The 20,346-nt window shown below is 36.2% G+C and overlaps 1 protein-coding gene across 4 annotated transcripts in view; it reads left to right on the forward strand.

The window, feature by feature from the left end:
* The first annotated feature begins 2,795 nt into the window (after positions 1-2,795).
* Positions 2,796-20,346, forward strand: part of IMMT (inner membrane mitochondrial protein) — a 42,832-nt gene continuing 25,281 nt past the window's right edge. For 2 of the 4 annotated variants that reach the window (XM_007440725.4, XM_007440726.4), the window contains exons 1-5: positions 2,796-2,951; positions 13,593-13,666; positions 15,432-15,618; positions 16,107-16,230; positions 18,152-18,286. In XM_007440725.4, the coding sequence (XP_007440787.1) occupies positions 2,910-2,951; positions 13,593-13,666; positions 15,432-15,618; positions 16,107-16,230; positions 18,152-18,286 (562 nt within the window). In that variant the 5' untranslated portion in view covers positions 2,796-2,909. The remainder of the gene's footprint in view (positions 2,952-13,592; positions 13,667-15,431; positions 15,619-16,106; positions 16,231-18,151; positions 18,287-20,346) is intronic. The other 2 variants (XM_007440727.4, XM_007440728.4) reach the window with 1 other exon arrangement.

Genomic DNA, 20,346 nt, shown 5'->3' on the forward strand with positions numbered 1-20,346 from the left:
GGTAGGCTAAAATCTGGGTCTCTCTGACCCTAGTCCAGCATCCTAGCCACTACACCATACTCATACTCGTCTATGTATCTATTTGCTCTAATTTTTCATTGTTTATGTATAACTTGCAATCATTCACTCCATTTTCTCTGTCAAAAACAACTACCTTGGTCTTTCAGACATTAATTTTCATATTAATGAAATATTTTCATGTATCTCTTTGCATCATTCAGTCTAACATTTACTGTAGATCATTCAGGTTCTCATTACAAAACAGTATCATTTGCATAAATAATACACATAAATTCCCATCACCAACTGTAATATCATATGTATTCCTTATGTATTTATCCATACAGAGGAGAGTGAGAAGAGACCACCTAGCAGCAATTGCCAAGGAAGCCTCAAGGACTTTCAAATTCTCTGCTTTCAGTTCCTGCTCTGCCACAATGGTTGACTCACAAGTAGCAGCAAAAGAAGAACCAGTAGCAGCACCTGCTCTTCCAACACTCACCTTTGCTTTCTTTCTATGTCACTCTTTACTATGGCTTCTATTGGGATCCCATTTGGACTATCATGAACTCAGCTGCAAAAATTTAGACATGACAGCAAAGAGATACTGAACATTGTACATTTTTTCTGACATCTAGTTGAAGCCCAGATATAGTAGCCCTACCCTGGCAATCAGGTATGTTGAAGGTGTGGGGCAAGCAGTGGCCAGTAAGTGAGTGCCCAGTGGGACCCCAGGTCTGCCCATATTGTCAAGCATAGAACAAAAGGAGAAAGTCAAAATTATTTAAAATCCTCTCAAGCGATTATGAGCTATCTATATAATTTAATAATTAGAGGAGTGAACACATAACGTTTTGTTTTTTGTTTTTTTTGTGCTACAGAAAAATTATAGACAGAATATTTCCAGATAGTGAAATAGCTAAAACATAAGCATGCAGATAAATGAAAAAAAACACAAAACCTTATGCAGTGCATTGGAAAAGAGAGAATTAAGTGCTTCCCAAAAATTATTATAACAATGTGATAATTGAAAAAAAAATTTTTTTTTTTACTGAGTACAGATGGAAATTCAGACAAAAATGAGTTCTTTACAGTACCTCTCAGTTTTGAAGTGCCTCAATTTACAAGTTTCAACTTACCTTCTGGATATGTACATTATAGTAAACCTTACAGCCTGCCCAGATTACCACCTTGATGTGGTAGGAGGATTCCATAGTGACCCTGACAATCATACCAATGGGAGTGGGAACTCTTGTTAAGCAAGTGGGCTTCTGCTCCAAGCAACACAGACTCTATATCCAAATACAGTAAATACTGGAGTCAGGTTGGCTGCATAGTAGCAAGTACAATCCAGTCAGAACACTGTTAAGTGCAAAGTGTTAAACAGATAATGAATTCCATTTAAATTAGACATTTAAAATTACTTAAATTTAGACCAGAGATTTGACCTGGATGACATATATGCAGAATATAAGATCACTGTAAGGAATACATTCATTACAACTTAACAAAAGAGAACCTGAGGAGCTATGGGAACATATGTTATGAAAACAAAAACAGAAAATAAAATCCCAGAATTTCAAAGAAGAAAAGATCGAAGTAGCTTTCATTACAGCCAGGAAAAAAGAGATAAGTCTTGGGCAACAAGGGACACAGAATTTCAACATTCAGCTAGAAGGGATAAAAAAAGATATCACAATTATAAATTTTACCCACCAGAAGAAAATAAACAGAAAAATGAAATGTATTTTTTTAAAAGATCAAAGATATCATAGGAAAATCTACAGCTAAGGTAGTAATCATGGGAGATCTAAAAGAGTAACAATGGAAGAGATCTAATAGAAGCAAATGAACAAAAAGATCAAAGTGTTATACTGAAAACCTTTACAATGGGATTATAGAATGACAGAAACATTTATATCCAGGAATCAGCTCTGCTGGAAAGAGAAGTCCAAGAGACAAAATAGATCAAATAGGAAAGTACCAGGTTCAGATGCTATACCTATTGAACAATTAAAAATTGCAGAAGAGGCAGTTGATGTGCTAGCAGCTGTGTCAACAAATAGGGAACAATAATAATAACATTATTTAGACATATTTGACTTGGGGTTAGAGGAAGATTGTTATCCCAGTGCCAGATACTTATTTTTTTAAGGCATAGAATATAAAAAAGGAGCAGGGGAAGAGCAATAACATTTTATGGGGTTCAGACAACCTAAATTGAACAAACTATGTCCCTGACTGAACCATGCAAGCTGGCATACTTTTTATATCTTTAACAGTATTAACTGGTTGACACTGTACTGCTCTTATGTTTTGTGATGTTGAGCTTATCTACTATATTCATTTTAATTATTTGATTTTTGTTATAACTTCCATGAAAACGCTATGCTGGAATAATAATTATTCCAATATAGCATTGTTTCGCGTTTTATTTCTTGCTCCCCTCCCATACAACAGCAGACTTTGCAAGGCTATTGAAATCGACAGGTCATATTTTCATTAGAGCAACAATTTAAATAGTGAAAAATTAAAATTGCATTATTCATATTATTCTTTCTTTAATTTGAAAGAACATGCACACATCTTCGTGCAGTTTCTAGGGTTCCCACCCAGATAGCAGATCCCAGACATGGCGCCAAAACCGTTCCTTCTCTTCAGGACCAAGAGCGACTCATTCTGAGTTTTTTAGTGCGCGTGGCTGATGACGCTTATAGTCCAATTGGCCGCCATGATAGTCTCTGTAAGAAAGGGGAGGATATTTGCATATTCGCCGTTTGGTCTATTTTGATTGGTAAATACAAGCTCCTCCTCCCTCTCTGACGGGCCCCTGCGCGTTTGCCGCTGAGGGGGCAGACAGGCGGCGGCTCGCAACCCTATCTTAGCTTCTGCGGTCCGTCCTTGGCATCATGTTGCGGGTCTGTCAGCGCGTGGGGAGCACAGCGGCTCAGGTGAGCAACACGAGAGCTGAAGCCTCAGGCCCTGCTCCGATCCCAGTTGCAGCTTTTCGTCACGGCGCCTACTTCTCGTAACAAATTGGCAGGGGAAACGGGAGAGGCCCCATAGCTCCAGCATGGCTTAGCCGCGGCCGTGAGGGAAAAACAGTACGTGGGAATTACTCGGTTGCCTGCAAGTTGCAGGAAGAGGGCGAGCGGAGAAACGCCGGTGGGATACGGCCAGTTCGCGTGGTGCGCGTTTAAATTAAGCCCACGCTTCCCATCAGGCAGTGCGGGCTGGTGCACTTTTTCCTAGGGAGGCGGCTCTGAACTTCTCTGCTGCTTCGGCTTGCAGTTACTACTTCTGTGACAGGCGTAGTAAGAATGATCAGAGCCTGGAAATGCTTGTGAGAACGCACGGTCAGGCGCCGGCCGGATATTGTCACTCTCAGTTGTCTGCTAGGTGGTGGGCACGGTCACTGGAAGAAGGCTGCTGGGGCTGGTAGGCTCCTTGGGTCACCTCTAATTCGGAGCATGGCCTGTAACTCCAGGAAGCTCTCGGTATTCCCGGACTTCCTCTACTGTATTGTCGTGAGAGGCAGTTGAGTAGCATCCAGCCACCATGCCAGTCAGAGGTTTATAGGCACAGTCCTTCCAATAACATAGAAGGACATGACCTTGTTTGAAATTTTTTTTTTTAAATTACATATTGCTCTCAGTGTTTGCTTTTTAGGAAGAGAGAGAGTGCAGTAAGCCATATAATCTGGAAGACCTGCTCCTTCATGTAAAGGGTGTGAAACAGGTAGAGGTGATTTGAATGCATTCAGCACATACTTTTGAAGCCACAGTTCGATTTAGCATATTCCACAACCTGCTCCTAGTACTGAAAAAACATCCAGTGTGTGAGTTTAGTTGCAAAGTAAGCCTTTACGGCATTACTTTATTCCATTCTTTGCTCATTTAGAATATCTTAGAATTCTAATCAGTTGTATCTTTGGAACATGTAATGTTACACCAGCTTGCTTTCCTTTTGGAGTTTAATTGTTAGCAATTATACCCTGTTTTTTAGTTCATGAGGGGCAGGTGGGAAATGTCATGATGCACAAGTTGTCATCATGCAAATGATGTAACACATGTCATCACATAATCATGCATGTATGGTCATTTTGACATCATCATGGCTTATAGATGCTGCTGTTCAGGTTGGCTCACAGTAATCTGTTAAAAATATCAAATATCTAGTACATTTTAGAAAAAGTTATCAGATTGTATTTATCATTTAAGAAGCAACATGAAGAAAGTTGTCTGAAATGAAACCTGAGCTGCCTCCTCAAAGTAGATAGCAGTGAGGCCAAATAAAAGACTTTGGACATTATAACAGAAAAAAACCTGGTTTGCATCTAAATCTATTTATACTATATTTAGTTATTATTTTTAAATAATGGTATTTATTAATCATAACCACAATATCATTTATTTCAGCATTACTGTATGTCAACTTTTAAGTCTCTATTATCCACCCACTATATCTATAGTGTTGTGAAATCTCTAACATAAAATTTAGTGCTTGCAGACTTGAATAGGGTGGCCCTTGAGAGAGACTTTTTAGAGCTTGAAGATTTTAAAAATCACCTAAAATTAAGATGGATTCTACACAGTATAGGTGTTATAGGATCTTTATAATATGATACACATCATGCTTCTATATTAACATGGTTTGTAGCTTTCAAATTTTAAAAATCTTGAACATCAGAAATGTACAAAAAACAAAATATCCTGAATCCAATATAAAAAGAATTATTCAGTTAGAAATCTTGCATCACAGGCAGGCAACTCTGATGCATCTGGTCTCTGATTTTTATTTCTTTAACCTCTGAAGCCTTCTCTAACTCTGCTGCTGAAATTTGGCAGCATGGTTTCTACTCAGTTTGAGGCAGAGAATACAACTATAGTTATTATAGCTTAACAGTTTTAAAACCATAGTCGGTGTAGCCATATCCATTTTACATCATTTTCCTGCCCACTATTGCCCTCAGCCCTCTACTCCCTGAATTTTAATATTGGTTTATTATTCATTATAAGCCCATATCCTTCCATTCTTCAAGCTTAAGAGATATTACTCCCTGTTTCAATTTTTCTACCACAGGGCTAAGATGTAGTAACTTGTGCATCTGAGCTTCTGTATCTGCCTTATATTAAGTGTGTCAATATTATTTAAGAAGAAAACTGCTTAGAAGAATATTTTCTCTTCTATTTGTTCATGGCTTTTTGTTATTATATACATGAGCTCTTTATTTAAGTGCTTTCCAATTCTTAGTTTTATAATAAACCATGAGGGCTTTCAGTTCTAATTTTAGTAACTACAGTTAACTACAGTACTTCTTAACTTATGTTTCATGGAATACCATGTTCTGCAAACAACTTGTAGGTATGCCACATATGTTTGTAAAAATAGTTAAACTTTACATGGCTGGTCATTCTCTACCATTGTTGTGTATATAGGGCTATGCAGGTCTTTTTTGACATGAATCAACAGGTACCATTGCTGCAATAATCTGAGTAGGGTAATTGATCCTGTAGAAGAGTGGCAAAACAGCTTGAAGCATTTTATTGCTTTACTGCAATGACAGTTTTTCTGTTCCTACACAAAATTTCCCATTTAAATTCCAAGGCAACACTGGAAACATGGGATAACTATTAAATTGCTTTAGTACTATTTGTTGAGCACTGCACTGCTTCACTGAAGAATTGCAATAGTTGTGTTGTACAACACCCACATTGGATTGAGCAACAGCACACCATATGGAGGTCACTGAATAGTGTCATCAGGCCCTGCAGGATGAGCATTTCCAGTGCCTGCAGTAGATCGTGGGGGAGGGGGCAGTATGATCTGTCCCACCTCCAAGCCCAAAGCACAAAGCCATGGGGGCTGCAGATGACTATGATTCTTGTGTGACTTGAAGGAGAAGTACTGCTGGCAGCTGAAGTCTCCAGTCTCTTGTTGACTCTCCATTTCCAATTATTTACTCAAGAAAGTGGTAGCAGCAGCAACATTAACAAATCCAAAGTGATTGATGAATAGCATTCTGTTCTTAACACAAATATTTTAAAACTCTGTTTTACAAAGCTTTATTGCCTTAAAAAAATAAGTCCTTTTCTCTGTCAGAGAAAAATGGTTATGAAAAATAATTGTGCCTCTTCTTTGATTTTCACATCTTTTGCTAAGCAAATTATTTGCTGAGCCAATTCCTTTTTTTTAATAGTAATTTTATTAAAATTACAATTACAGCAATAAAAACTAATACAAACTTTAAAAAAGAATAAAAAGAAAAAATAGAAGGTGCAGAAAAGAAAAAAGAGAAAGAAAAATAAAAAAGAAAGAAAAAATAAGAATATAGCCAAGAAAAAGAAAAGAAATATGTAAAGAAATGACTTCCCCCTTTATCACAACAAGTATAAACAATTTTAGTAATCTATCACCTTGTCTTAAAATACAGCAAATGATCTCTTCCCCATCCTATCTCTTATCTATAAATAAATCCATAAAGCCTCGGCATTTCAGTCCTGATGTCAGCAAAAGTCATTAAGGCCTACCAGAGATAACAGTATATCTATTTTAACCTTGATCAAATAAATAATCTTTATATTCCTTCCTTTTACTTCTAACAATCTTGATCTTTAGTCCCTTTAAATAATGTCCTAGAACTTTATTTCTTTTCATTTTTTCTTTGTCCCTTCTCACAAAATTGTTCAAAGCTTTAACAAGCCTCTTATAAATCCAATATAGGAAAATTACCCAGGTCATTCTTTTGGTTTGTTATTTGCATATCCCTTTTAATTATTAAGACATCAGCAAGTTTCTTTTGAATGTCCAGTAAAACATCTTTTTCCTGTCATTCTTGTAGCCTGTCATTTTTAAATCCACTTTCAAATCAGTCTCGTCTTTCCTCTTCCATAACATCTTTTAAACACAGTCTTAAAATTAACTTCTGGGTCCATTGTTCAAAAATATCCTTCACTATGTCCATTGTTAAAATATTTTGCTTCATTCTGTATTTGTAAGTTGAGCTTGAGTGTTCTTCTTTAATTGTAATCTATAGTTCCTTGTAGTTCAAATTTCCCTTTAGTTCCTAGAGGGAAACACTAGTTCCCTCTACTGTCAAATTTTTAAAGTTTTATTAATTTTTTTAAAGAATTCAAAACGAAAGCATTTTCCCACAGGAAGTATTCTTTATAATTAATTCCAAAATCTTATTTCAAATTTATCTGGACCCTTAGACCATTTATAATTTTCTAAAATCAAAGTTTTAATCACCTTTTTGCTATTCACACACACACAAAATTATGTCTATAAACTTGTATTTAAAACTTCTTTCGCTAAGTATTGAAGGAAACTCACCCAGTGCTGTAAAACCTGTCAATCCAAAGGTTCCTAATAGTTGAAAATCAGTTAACAAGCGATTTCTGAAAGTGATTAGAAAAGGAAGTATGCAAACTTAGTGTCCTTTCAAAGGCGCCAGCCACAGTTTGAGCAAGTTGGCTATTCCCTTGTCTCCCAGAGCTCTAAACCCAATGGAGACTGCTATCTTGTGGTCTCCTCGCAAGGAGCAGTTGTATGGAGCGCATGTGGGCAATCTCAGGTCCTCTCCTTGTCCAGAGAGGAATTATCGAAGAGCTTCACTCATCAGCTCTTCATTCCATCATGGTCACTGGCTCCACTTTTCACAGAGCCATTTTCAATCCACCATTTCTTCCCCAGAAGTCCTTTGTCTGAGCTGATTCCTTGTTATTTTTATTGTACCTTTTCCTATTTTAATTCAGTTCCTAGTCTCTTCTTTCCTCCAGTAGTATCTTCTGTTTCATTCTTTTATCCTTTTTTCTTGCATTCATAGCCTCCAGAACCCCATACTTCTCTGTCCACACTTTTGCTTAAATGAAATTTGAAAATATATCTCGTATTGTATGTCCAATCTCCAAGAACAGCTGATGCAGCTACAGCACCATCATGGAGGGGTTTTTTTTTCATGCATTTTAGATAGTAAGCTTTTCAGCAGGGTCTATTCTCTTTCATTATAATTACTTATAGTACAGTGGTACCTCTACTTACGAACGCCCCTACTTACGAAATTTTCGAGATACGACCAGCTCCGGCCCCAAAAATTTACCTCGATGTGTGAACTCTGCCTCGAGGTACGGCCATTTTTCCACCCTGACACGTGGTCCGCGGCCATTTTTCCATCCTGACACGTGGTCTGCGGCCATTTTTCCGCCCCTGACACGTGGTCTGTGGGCTTTTTTTTGCCCCGCAGCGCACGGGCGTTTTGCTGCCCCGCTGTGCCCCACTGCGCAGCGCGCGGGCGCTTTTCTGCCCCTGGCACGTGGCACGCGGGCGTTTTACCGCCCCGCCGTCCGGCGCGCAGGCACTTTTCCGCCCCTGACGCACGGTGCATGGGCGTTTTGCCGCCCCGCCGTGTGGCACATGGGCGCTTTTCTGCCCCTGATGCGCAGCGCGCGGGCGTTTTGCCACCGCACGGTGCAGGGGCGCTTTGCCGCCCCTGATGCGTGGTCCGTGGACGCCAGAACGGATTAACGGTAATTACATTGAACCTTATGGGAAAATTTGCTTCGGGGTGCGACCACATTCGGAGGGCGGAACGGATTAACCGTATTTACATTGAACCTTAGGGAAAAATTTACCTCGACTTGCGACCAATTCGACTTGCGATCAGAGTCATGGAACGGATTAAGTTCGTAAGTACAGGTACCACTGTACTTTATATTGAGCCTTTGTAATAGATTTTTTTTCCTAAATGTGTTCAAGTTTGTGGATAGATTTATTTAGCCAATCATCTCACCCAGGAGATTCTAGGTAGCATTCAAAGGTTAAAATCAAAAGGATAATAACAGTTTATAAAACAGTATACAAAAAAACACAAAATATAACACATGCCAGGGGTTAAAAAAATTCACTTCATGACTAAAACAGAAAGTAAACAACCAATTAACAGTGTTCTCTCAACCTCCCAGTCTGAATGTGTGTGGGAACATCTTTGTCAGCCTTTCTCAACCTTTTGACCCTTGAAATATTTTTCAGGCCTTGGGGAACCCCTGCACATTCAGGCTCAAACATAGGCCAGAAGTTACAAATTTATTATATTTGTTTCATGTGTAGGCCTGTATATGTTGATTAACAGTGTTCTTAAACTAAAAATAAAGAATAAAACTTATCTTTTTAATGTGAAATCTGTGCTTGTTTTTTGCTGCACAAATACTCAATTCTGGGCTAAAGTTGAGATAAGCACACACTGATTTCATCTTCAACTGAAATAAGACGATTTCTGTCTTTGCTTATGGTGCTTGTTAAATTAAAAAAAACTTGCTCACACATGTAAGAAATTGAAAACTCTAGCAAAATGTTCAATGCCTTCCTATGAATGGCAGGATACTCTTCACAGAAATCCAGAACTTGTCCATGGGAAGATCAGTGAATCTCATCTTGAGTGTACAATAAGACTGCAACACACAAAGTTCTTCCTCTTCCTTCAAAGTGAAGTTCTGAAGCTGAGCAGAAGATGCAGGGAAAGGATCCTTTACCCAGTCATATATTTGTGTTGAAAGGGAGGGAAAGTACTGATCAATTTTGTTCTGCAGTATTTCCTGGTGGTTTTCAATCAGATTTGGGACTTTTTGGTATTCTTCCTCACTCTCAAGCCCAAGCAGCAATGGAAATATTTCAATATTTCCTTTTGCAACATGATTTTTCCAAACATTCAATTTTCTTTTAAATCCAAGAATCTTGTCACTTGAAGTCAAAACATTTTCTCCAGTACCTTGCAGAGACTTGTTCAGCTGGTTCATGTGATGAAAGATGTCCAGTTTTTCACAGTTTTTTAAATTCTGAGTGAACTGATCTTTGTTCAATAAAGTTAACCATTTTTGTAGCATCATCCACCAACACCTCTCTGTGAAAAAAGCAGTGTGTTGTGACAACATCAGGATTTTCTTTTCTTACAAGAGAAATGAAACCTCTCATGGAGCCAACCATTGATGGAGCAGCATCAGTACCGATGCCAACACAGTTCCTCCAAGACAGACTTTTTGTTTCCAGATATAAAGACAAATCATTAAATACATCTTGGCCTTTGCACATTTCATGCACAGAAAAAGTTTTAATTTCACCATCATTTACAAATCTTACAAATGCCATAACATGACATTTATTCTTGGATAGAAGGTATCACCAACTTGGATGGAATAGCTGCTGTTCTTCAGTTTATCACACAAAACATCTTCAGCATCATGTGAGGTCATCAGTACACTGACTTATTGTACTGTTTGACAGCGGAACCTTTTCAATTTCTTGTACTGCATCTGGTCCTAGCATTTTTTCCCATTATTATTTTACATGCTGACATGATTACTTTCTCACCCAAAGTGTGACTTTTCCTTTGCTGTGTAATAAGTTCTGCTACTAAATAACTTGCTTCTTGGACTTTTTTACTGACTCTCATTTTATTAACAAAAACTTTACTCTGTTCTGTGATTCCAATAGCCATTTAAAATAATCAGAACTTTTACTTGTCATATGGCTGTGATTTGTAGTTAAGTGTCTTTTTAATTTTGCTGGAGCCATTGCTGCATTTGTAAGTTGTTTGCCACAGATGAAGCACAATGGAATAGGACAAGTTGGATTACCAGTTCATGTAAAATCCATTGATAAATAGCTTTCATTGTAAAGACAGACTTTTTTTTTGGAGTCTGTTGATATACCAGTGCAGGGAAATGCCTGAGAAGATTTAAATTCTTCATTATCATTAAACTTACCGGTTTTGTCCGTTCTAGAATCCTCCTCTTTCTCACACTTCCTCTTCAAAAATCGCCACATTGGACCCTCAGACATGACTAAACATGTACGAAATTTATTTAAAATAACAGGATAAATCACTACAGGAAGACTGCAGGAAAAAGATGTGAGAGGGAGAGACTGACATCATAGACTAAGTTGGACAAGTCCCTTAATTTCTTGAAAAATGCACTTCTCCCTCCCCTTCAATATATTCTTCCCTTCCTGCATTATAGCATTCACCTGTTACCAATGTTCTCTCCTATCTTGCATCAAAAATTAAGAATGGATTCAACCAAATAAACATAGTCCTACAGTGCACTACCAGAGAGCTCAGGAAGAGTTTTAACTAGATTTTTGTTCAGTGTCTGCTCATCACTGAGAGTGTGTTGCCCAAATTTGAATTAATTTTTCAAATAAATCATAATCTCCCAGGGAACCCCTAGTGACCTCTCAGGGAACCTTAGATTCCACGGAACCCTGGTTGAGAAACCCTGATCTTTAATGCCTTGTGAAAGGTCAACAGGGTTGCAGTCATCTGGAAATTTGGAGAAATGCTGGAGGAATTATATTCCAAAAGGCAAGTGCAGCAAGAAAGAATAAAACACCCTTCTTCTGCTATGATCCCAGGCTAAACACACAGGGTGAACTGGGGGCTCAGTAATTTGAAATGGGTGGGAACAATCTTCTCACTTTTGCCAGGGCTTACTAGTGCAAACAGGTGAGTTTGATTGAACAAAGAACAGAGTTGACAGTTTCAGTGCCATTGCTTGGATTTATTATATGCATGATGTATCTCACTTTGTAGATTTAGGATTATGTGGCATGCTCATATAATTGGCAAATTATTTATTGGATGCATATTTCCCCTTCCGTCCAAAGTAATATTTAGGCAGCTAACAGAATTTTTTTTTTTTAAATCTGCGCTCAGTCGTTACCGACTCTGCAGTGACTGCTTGGACGAGTCCTTGCAGTTTTCAAGGCAATTGTTTTGGAAGTGGTTTGCCAGAGCCTCCTTCCTAGAGCAGAGCCCAGCTGGTGAGCGCAGGAGGCGGGGTTTCCGTTGCTTCGCGCCCTTTTCGGGCGCGCGTGGTTTTTCGCACTTACCGGCAACTGCTCCCGACTCCTTTTTTGCAAGGCACCGCCAGCATTTTTCCTCCCACCGGAGTGAGAGTCCCCACCAGATACACTGAGGCAGATGATTCCTCAGATAAACAGACTATAAGATGTTTGGTGCTTTATAGATAAAACCAGTACTTTAAGTCAGAATTTCCCTAAGTGTGGTCAACAGCCTACCTTGTAAAAAAGAAAAAAAGGAAAAAAACCCTCTGACCAGAGAGAAAAGGAGTTTTTTTCTGAAGCCTCTGATAAAAACATTTGAAACTAAGGCTTTAAAAAGTTACTTTGCATGTGCATGACAGCTTGTCTACCGTTTTGTGTATATATAAAGTAACCCCCGCTCCACCCAAAAGAAAGAAGAGACCCAAACTGCTGGTCACAGGAGCTACTTGTATGTCCTTTTGGTTAAACAAATGATTTTTTTGTTTTTACACTCTCATTTTCATCTTGAATATGGAATAACAGTTGAAAAATGTTACTGGAAACACAGCTAAATTCAGTTAGCTCAAATGATGTGCTGGATAGAACAGGTGAGAATAGAAGATTAAAAACTTACTGGATTGCAGGTATTGCAATGAGTATTTGTAGTTTGGTTTCAGGTAGCATAATCATTTGCCACAGGGTAATCCTGTGTAAGTTGTCATGCAGATCCATCCAATGAGTGCATGAAACCAGCAAAACTGAAATACCATTTGGAATGCAAACATCCAGAATATGCATATCAGCCCATAGATTTTTTTTTTCTAAGTAAGAAAAAAAATTATATTCTTAAAAAAAATTAAAAGTCTCTGTGTTCTTCAATGAAAAGTGTGTTGGCATCATACAATTTGAAGGTTCCAAACTGATAGCTATAGTTTAGCTGTATACTTGCTATCTCCTGCATTGAACATTATTACTTTCTACATTTATAGAAGAAAAAACAAATAGGTTGGGCATACTTTTTTATCCAACAGTTCAATGAGATGTAGAAATAAAGATACGGCTGTTTTCTTTTGCTCCTGACGTAAAGTTTCTCTGTGATACAAAACAACAGAAAAACAACTTTCTTGTTTTCATTTTTAAAAATAGGTGTTTAAATTTGAAGGTTAAAAAAATGGTCCTAGTTATTTAAATTATATAACCCTGCTTTTAACTGATACTGAAAAATTGAGAACTAGTTTGATCTTTTAATATGGTAGTGTTATAATCATGGTAATGTTTGACAGTCTAGATGCTGTATTTTGCACCGTTTGAAGCTTGGGAAAATTAGGATAGCCTAATATAGATTGTGTTGTAGTAGTTCAATTGAATGTAAAGGCGTTTAAAAAGGGGTATAAATTAACAATAATAACAACTGCCAAAGAGACATTTCTGAATCTGAGATGGAAATTATTTAGAATACTTGGTATGAAATCTGGAAAGCTTCATATATGTCTTAATCAGATTAAGTTCTTGTTTTCATAGCTACCTCTAGCAAGTAAAAAATGTTTCCAGGTCGCAGAAAATAATTTTAAATTATTTCTGGTTTTATGCTACCAAAATGTCATACATAAACTTCATAGAAGTTGAAGTAAAGGTGGCCAGAAGGCAATAAACAACTACTTATTTGCAAGGCTGCTGTAATAGCAAACAGAATGTTAAAGATCGATAAGCACAAGTTACATGAAATGAATTTGAATTGAGTCATTATTCATAACATGCTGCATTTTTTTTAGAATTGTCTGTGTAGTAAAAGTTCACTCCGTTCTTCACGTCTGTCTCGTGGATATGCTACATCTGGAGAACCTGGGTACGTAGATCCATAACAGGCTTTTTCAGTTAGTTCTCACTAGAGATGATATGGGGAACCTTCCTCTGAGCATCCCGTACAATTGTTGGGAGATTTAGGGCAGTGTTGGCTGGGGAATTCTGGGAATTGAAGTCCACTCATCTTAAAGTGGCCAAGTTTGGACAACACTGATTTAGGGTATTCCTTTTCTTGACGGAACAGCACATTGGAGCTTAAAAACACATTTTTGTGTGTCCTCTTTTGTTGAATACAAGAAAAAGAAACAAAATTACAAAACAAATGATATGCATGACTAACTAAAACTAATTGTAATCATCCTTCCAACATTATTATATATCTCTTGGGAAAGCTAGCCTTCACATTTCATATACAATTTGATTTCTAGCTAGATAATGGGATTCCCTGCTCTGGGATTTTTTTTTTTTCTCCTTCACTTTAGATTTCAACACCAGCTGAAGTCTTGATTTTTAATTTTATTGGGTTTTTTTAACGTTTTGATAATACCTCTCTTGGGAATATCAATTTGAAAATAATGGATGAGATTATGGGGGAGGTGTTAAATTGTCCTTCATTGAAAGTATAACCAGATATTGTATAGTAATACACATACATATACATATACATACACACACACACACACATATATATGTTGTGTGTGTGTAGTGTATGTGTATGTGTATATGTGTGTATAATATACAGATATATATACAGATAATATATATACAGAACTTTTATGATAAGGTTATAGCTAATGATAGAACAAACGTGTGATCCCATAATATTTATTTATATCTTAATAGCATAATTCTGTTCTTGATACTCTGAATTTTCATAAAGGTCTATTTAAAGTTACCTTCAGGTTACTTTGTGGAATATTGTAATTTAATTTAGAAGAAATAAGATTAGAAACTAGTAAATGTTTTTTGTAATGACATTCTTATTTTTCCATTTATTGAATATTTTCACTTAAAGGAGAAATATGCTTTTTAAACATGTTAGGGACAGTAATAATGTCTTCTTGGAAATATATTTTTCCAAATCTTATCTAATCTCTTGATTTACAGTATTGAAATATGAAAATTGCATTGTTTTTATAGAAGGCAATTTATATTTACTGTCATGCTGATGCCCTTTAAGGAACTTCTGCAAAGGAACGCAAAAGAACTTCTGATAGAAATGTTAGAAGAACCTATTTTAGAAGAACCAGGGAAATGCAAAAGCTCTGTTAGGGGCAACAATTACATTTCTTACTGCTTTTGTAGAACAGCCAATCCTTTCCTGTGACTACTCATAAATTGTGTTTGGGGAAACTCCATTCACAGATTGCTTGTTATGTGTATATTAAGTTGAGAAAGAAGGGGAAAAAGCAGCTTTTCCTTGCATTGTACTGATGTTGCAGAGAGCAGCTGCTTTGAGGAATTACTGATAGTTGCTACATTGGTGTCCTGCTTGCTCCCAAGCTCTTTTTTGCCTTCAAGTCCAGCCTTAGTTATAATATACTGGGTTATATTTTATACATTATTGGGAATTATGTTTATGTCATGGTTTATAGGAGTTTGACATTTCTCTCATATACATGCAAAGATATATGATGTTGATAATCCCATGTAGACAGTTAAGAATTTTTGCTTGTTAACAAGTTAACCTAGGAAGACATTTGGAGGAGAGTAAAACTTTCTAACACAGATCTGATATTCTTCTTTCTTTGGGTTTTTTTTAAATTACATACATAAAAACATTCGTGTTTATTTTCTTGTTTAAACAGTGTCTCTGCAGGGAAAATAATTGGTGCCAGTGTTTTGTTTGTTGGTGGAGGAATAGGTGGAACTATTTTATATGCAAATTATGACCCACGCTTCCGAGAAAATGTAGAGAAGACAATCCCTTATTCCAGCAACTTGTTTGATATGGTATTGGGTCCTCTTCCTTATAATTCAACACCAAAGAAACCAGTAAGTTTCTCCTTTTCCTGAAGTAGCATATGCTTTGTTTCCCCAATTTTAAATTATGCTTAGAATTTTGAATGCATTATTAATATGTAATTCAAACCCCCTAACTATTCAGAATACCATTTTTTTCTAGAATTACCTCAAAAAGATTTTGTGTTTTTAAGAATCCCCTTAATGAAGCATTGGTTAAAGGCTTTTCTGGCTTCTGATAATTTTCTTAGCTTGTTAGCTTTTAGCTTGTTTTAACTTTAGGATTTAGTTTTTGCCCTTGAAAATGAAATTCTTTCCTAGTGAACTTTGTTTATTTCACAGCTGAGATGAAATTCATGGTAAAGTTATGTCATGAGGTACTGGGAAGGCAAAAGGAAATTTTTTTTTCTGTGAGGTGGGAACATCTTACCAGTCTCCATGATGGCAAAGCACAAATGGAAAGATTAAAATTACAACCAGAAAACCTACTAACTAATGGAACTAAATGTTTACTCCCACAGATACAGTCAGCTCCATTAAAGATCTCTTCTGTAGCAGAAGTAATGAAAGAATCTAAACAACCAGCTGCCAGATCTCCAAAGAGCAAAACAGATATTCCTTCAGCCACTAGTGAAGAAAAAGAAGGTAACAACAGACTATTGCCATAAAAAACCAACTGGGCAGGACCATCCTATTTATAAAAGATGTAACATTTTTAGATATTGAAACTAATTGTTATTTTGAAAATCTATTTTTATTTTGAGAGTATTAACACCTGCCTATTCTTTTATATTCAGTGCTTGCTGATAACTTCTGCTGTCAAAATATTACTTCAAAAAATATTTTATGTATGAAATGGTTAAAAGGTTAAAAGTATTATATAGTAAATACAAGAACCAGGAATCTTCAGAAAATTATTTTATTTATTTATGTATTTATGGTCAAAGAAGAAATTAAAAGGAAAAAAGAAAAGAGATATTTGTGGGATTAATTGAATAAATTAAGACAAGGAAAAATAATATATAATAGATTAAATAGATTAAATTAAATAAAGTATTTTATATGTATATATAAACAGCAGCAGTAAGAGAATAAATAGCATTGGATATCTTTTTAGATCCCCAAACATCCAGGCACTCCAGGCCTAAACAAAGTAAACCCATTGTCTTCTCATAGCAGCTACAATAGAAGAAAATTTAGAAATATCAGTGGAGAAACCTGCTAATAAAAAGTGTACAGTCTTGACACTCAGACTAACCCTTATACTCACCAACAAAGGGGGTATATCAGAATCAATAGCCAATCTTGATGTAAGGGACAGTACAACAGAACATGAGTTATTGATTCAGCTATTTCTGAGCATATGCAGTTATGATCTCATTGGGAAATATTTTAAACTGCCCTTCCACAAGTTTGGTGGCAGGGCATTAAATCTCGCTAATTTGAATACTTTTCAGCATGAGGGGGAAGGTTTCTTAAAATAGTTAGGGATAGCAAAAAGATTGAGATATAAATTCTGTCAGTTATAATTTGGAACATTGGATCTGCCAGTTTGTAAATCAAGATCTAAAAGATGTTGCTTTATTTCAGAAATAGCTTGCTCCAAACCAGTTGCTATTGGTAATTGGACTGATAGGCCACAACAGGAAAGATAATTTTCTATGGCTTTTTACAGGAGGAGTTGAATTTTTCTCCAGGAACAAGTTGGTCTAAAGAGTTGCTCCCAAAATGTAATTTCAATCAGTATCTCAGGTGGCAACTTCACATGCAAACAGCTTTTAGAAGGAGCTCCTAGTTTAAAGTTGCAATAAAACATTAGAGATGAATCAAGAAGCATGGGACATTATATATTAATAAAGGCAGAATTGCACACCATGGAGTAAAAATTAGATTACCTTAGCTCTAAAAAGTTTAATTGCCATTGGAAAAAATGTGTTGCCTTTACAACTAACCTATCTGGTTATTACATTTGAATTCTCTATGCACAAGATAAGGCTTTGCCTATTCGTTGCTTCCATATGGAAAAGGAATGAAAGATGATACCTTGATATTTAAAGCACTTGGTTTGTTCTATTAGGATGCCATTTATGATAGCAGTTGGAATATTTTTTTTAAAAAGACTGCCTTTGGATTTGAATAATTTGTTGCAAGCTTTTCACAGTGTCAGAAGCTAGCTCCTTCTCTGTCTCAAGTAGGACTTTGGAGGAGGCTCCAGAGTCCTGCTTGAAGCAAAGAAGGAGTGGTAGTAGCAGTGGCATGTAATAATTATGGATGGGGGTCTTTGTATATGTTTACAGGTCAGTCAGTTCGTTGTGACCATAGGTCGTAGGTACATGACATAGCATAAAGAAGGAATGCAATTAGTAAAAACAGTAAGAAAAAGAAAAAACAATCAAAAAAGCATATAAGAGAATTAAGTTAAGATGGAATCAATACTACCTAAGTTTAAAAGAAATCTTGGCAAAGATAATGACCTGACTGTTAACTTTTGGAATCACATCCACAAGAAATAGTTCAGTCATTTAGCATCCAACCCCTTAAGTCTATTTATCATCAATATTTACAGCAGGCTCAGAAGTCGCTCACATAATCTCAGCAACAGGTGAAGCATTATCAGTTCCAGCTCCAGGAATGCAGGAGGAGGAGGAATGCAACAAAAGTCACGTTCATTTTGAAGGAAAGCAAAAACCTCCTGACTTAGGTATTGTCTGTTTATCTGCAAAATTCTGAAACAAAAACAATTATGGAAATTCAGAGCTAGACCCATTATGTGTGGATGCTGTCAAGATTCCTGCCATCTCTTTGAGGCAAGAATTCCTCCATTGTTTGACAAATGTCTTGTTTAGTATTTTATTCTGCAACTTGTGTATAACCACTTTTAATATTTTGTTATTTATTGTGCTTACTTCCTTGAGACGTTTAGTGATATCGAGAGTTGATAATTATGTCCCATATCTAAGATGCATCAATTGATTTAAGGTGATTAATTTTTATGACTCTGGAATTGTCATTTGATGACAATTCAGAATTTCTTTACAGCAGCTTCTAGCATCTGCTTTTAGTAATCACCCAAAAACAGTTGATTTACATATGCAGGTACAATGTAAGGGGGAAAAAAGTCATAAAATTATTGTTAGTTTTGTGTAGGAAGTGACAAAACTGTATTTTGATTATGAAGTGAACATCCCTCTTCAGGTCAAGTCAAAGTTTATTTCAGTCAAAGACCAACGTAGAACAAAACAATTAAGTTTTGTTAACAAAAAGTTAACATCTCTCTTCAGTTCTATAGTTCCTAGTTCCATTATTGCTATTACATATTTCTATTATTATTTTAATATTATATTAAATTATATTAAATAATATTACATATTTCTACAGTATTAATCTTTGATTTTAAGAAACATTAATGAAAAATATAGGCATGTACTATTTTAGATTCTTAATATATTATTGGGGTGAGGCAACTTGTTTATTGTTGTTCAGTTTAAAATTTGAGTGTGAAAAAATACCTTTCTCAATAAAATAACCCTTGAAGATTTTTTGGAAAGCTTTAGTGGTATAATGCAGAGTTGACAAAGTATAAAATATAAATACTGTTCTTAGAAAGCTTTGTTGTTATTCTTTTTTTTTTATTTCCAAGAGACTGTCTTTCTTGATAATGCTTGCCTCAACCTCTTTATTTTCTCCTTTAGAACCACTTAACATGAATATATTATAATTTCACTGTACTTAACTGCTTGTGTAACTATTTTTAAATCTCTCTTTAATGAAATCTTATTGAGAAAAAACTTCTTTGTCATAGTACTTAGATGCCATAAGGAAATAGAGATTTAAGAGTTAAATCTTTATGTACTTCTCTCCCTCCTTCCGAGATGGGTACTTTCTTAACTGAATGAATGTGTTTCAATTTCTCTTTGAAATTAGATGATAATAAGAGCATCAGTTTCAGTACAGATAACAAAGAATGCTGTTTACTCTTTTATCTAGATAAAGAATTGGTCAATTGAGGATGGTATGTAGGTAGGATCTTACCTTGAAGCAATTTCATTGATTTCTTCTGGCCTTACCAGATTTTAAATCAAAGTCCAGGAGAACGAAAAGGAATATGTTTGCAGGTTATGGTAGTGTCCATAAAGGTTATTGTGGTCCACTGCTATTGATTGGTAATAAACCAAAATTTGTGGTTATCAGGATTTTGCTTTCTCTGTTACTAGTTTTTAATATGTTTTCTTGGATGAATATTATGTTTTGTAAGGCTTTCCCCCCCAGGCAGCCACCATCCCCAATTTTAAATGGTGCCTCTGTGTTCTCAATTTTGGAGTTGAGGTGCAAACAGAATTTCATTTTGGCACTAGCTGATCAAATTGCTCCAAGATACTTCAGTTTCCACTACCAAAACACAGGCCCAAATTTTATTTTAAGATCCAGAGGAAAATCCATCATCAAAAAGAGCAACTCCTGTCTCTTTCTCTACTCTGGAGTTAAAAGTAGTTGGAAGTTTTCCCATGCTTGTACTAAGTTCTACAGAGCTCAGTGTCAGTGCATAGGTTTTGCCGCTGTCTCCCCAGATCCAGGGGAGGGTTAAGGCTTCAGCTTCTCTTCATGCTATTTTCAGGGTGAGCAGAAATGTGAGTCCCTGTTGTTTACACTATAATTTCAAGATTTCTGTCTAATGCATGAATTAATGCCATCAGAATGACTGAAGGCATAATTCCATAGTTATTAAACTCTTATTGCTAATTGGTTTATAACCAGGTATTA

This window comes from Python bivittatus, unplaced genomic scaffold, assembly GCF_059951505.1.
Source record: "Python bivittatus isolate LINGU-HERP-01145 unplaced genomic scaffold, Pbiv_v1 ctg000000_np1212, whole genome shotgun sequence".
Taxonomy (NCBI): domain Eukaryota; kingdom Metazoa; phylum Chordata; class Lepidosauria; order Squamata; family Pythonidae; genus Python; species Python bivittatus.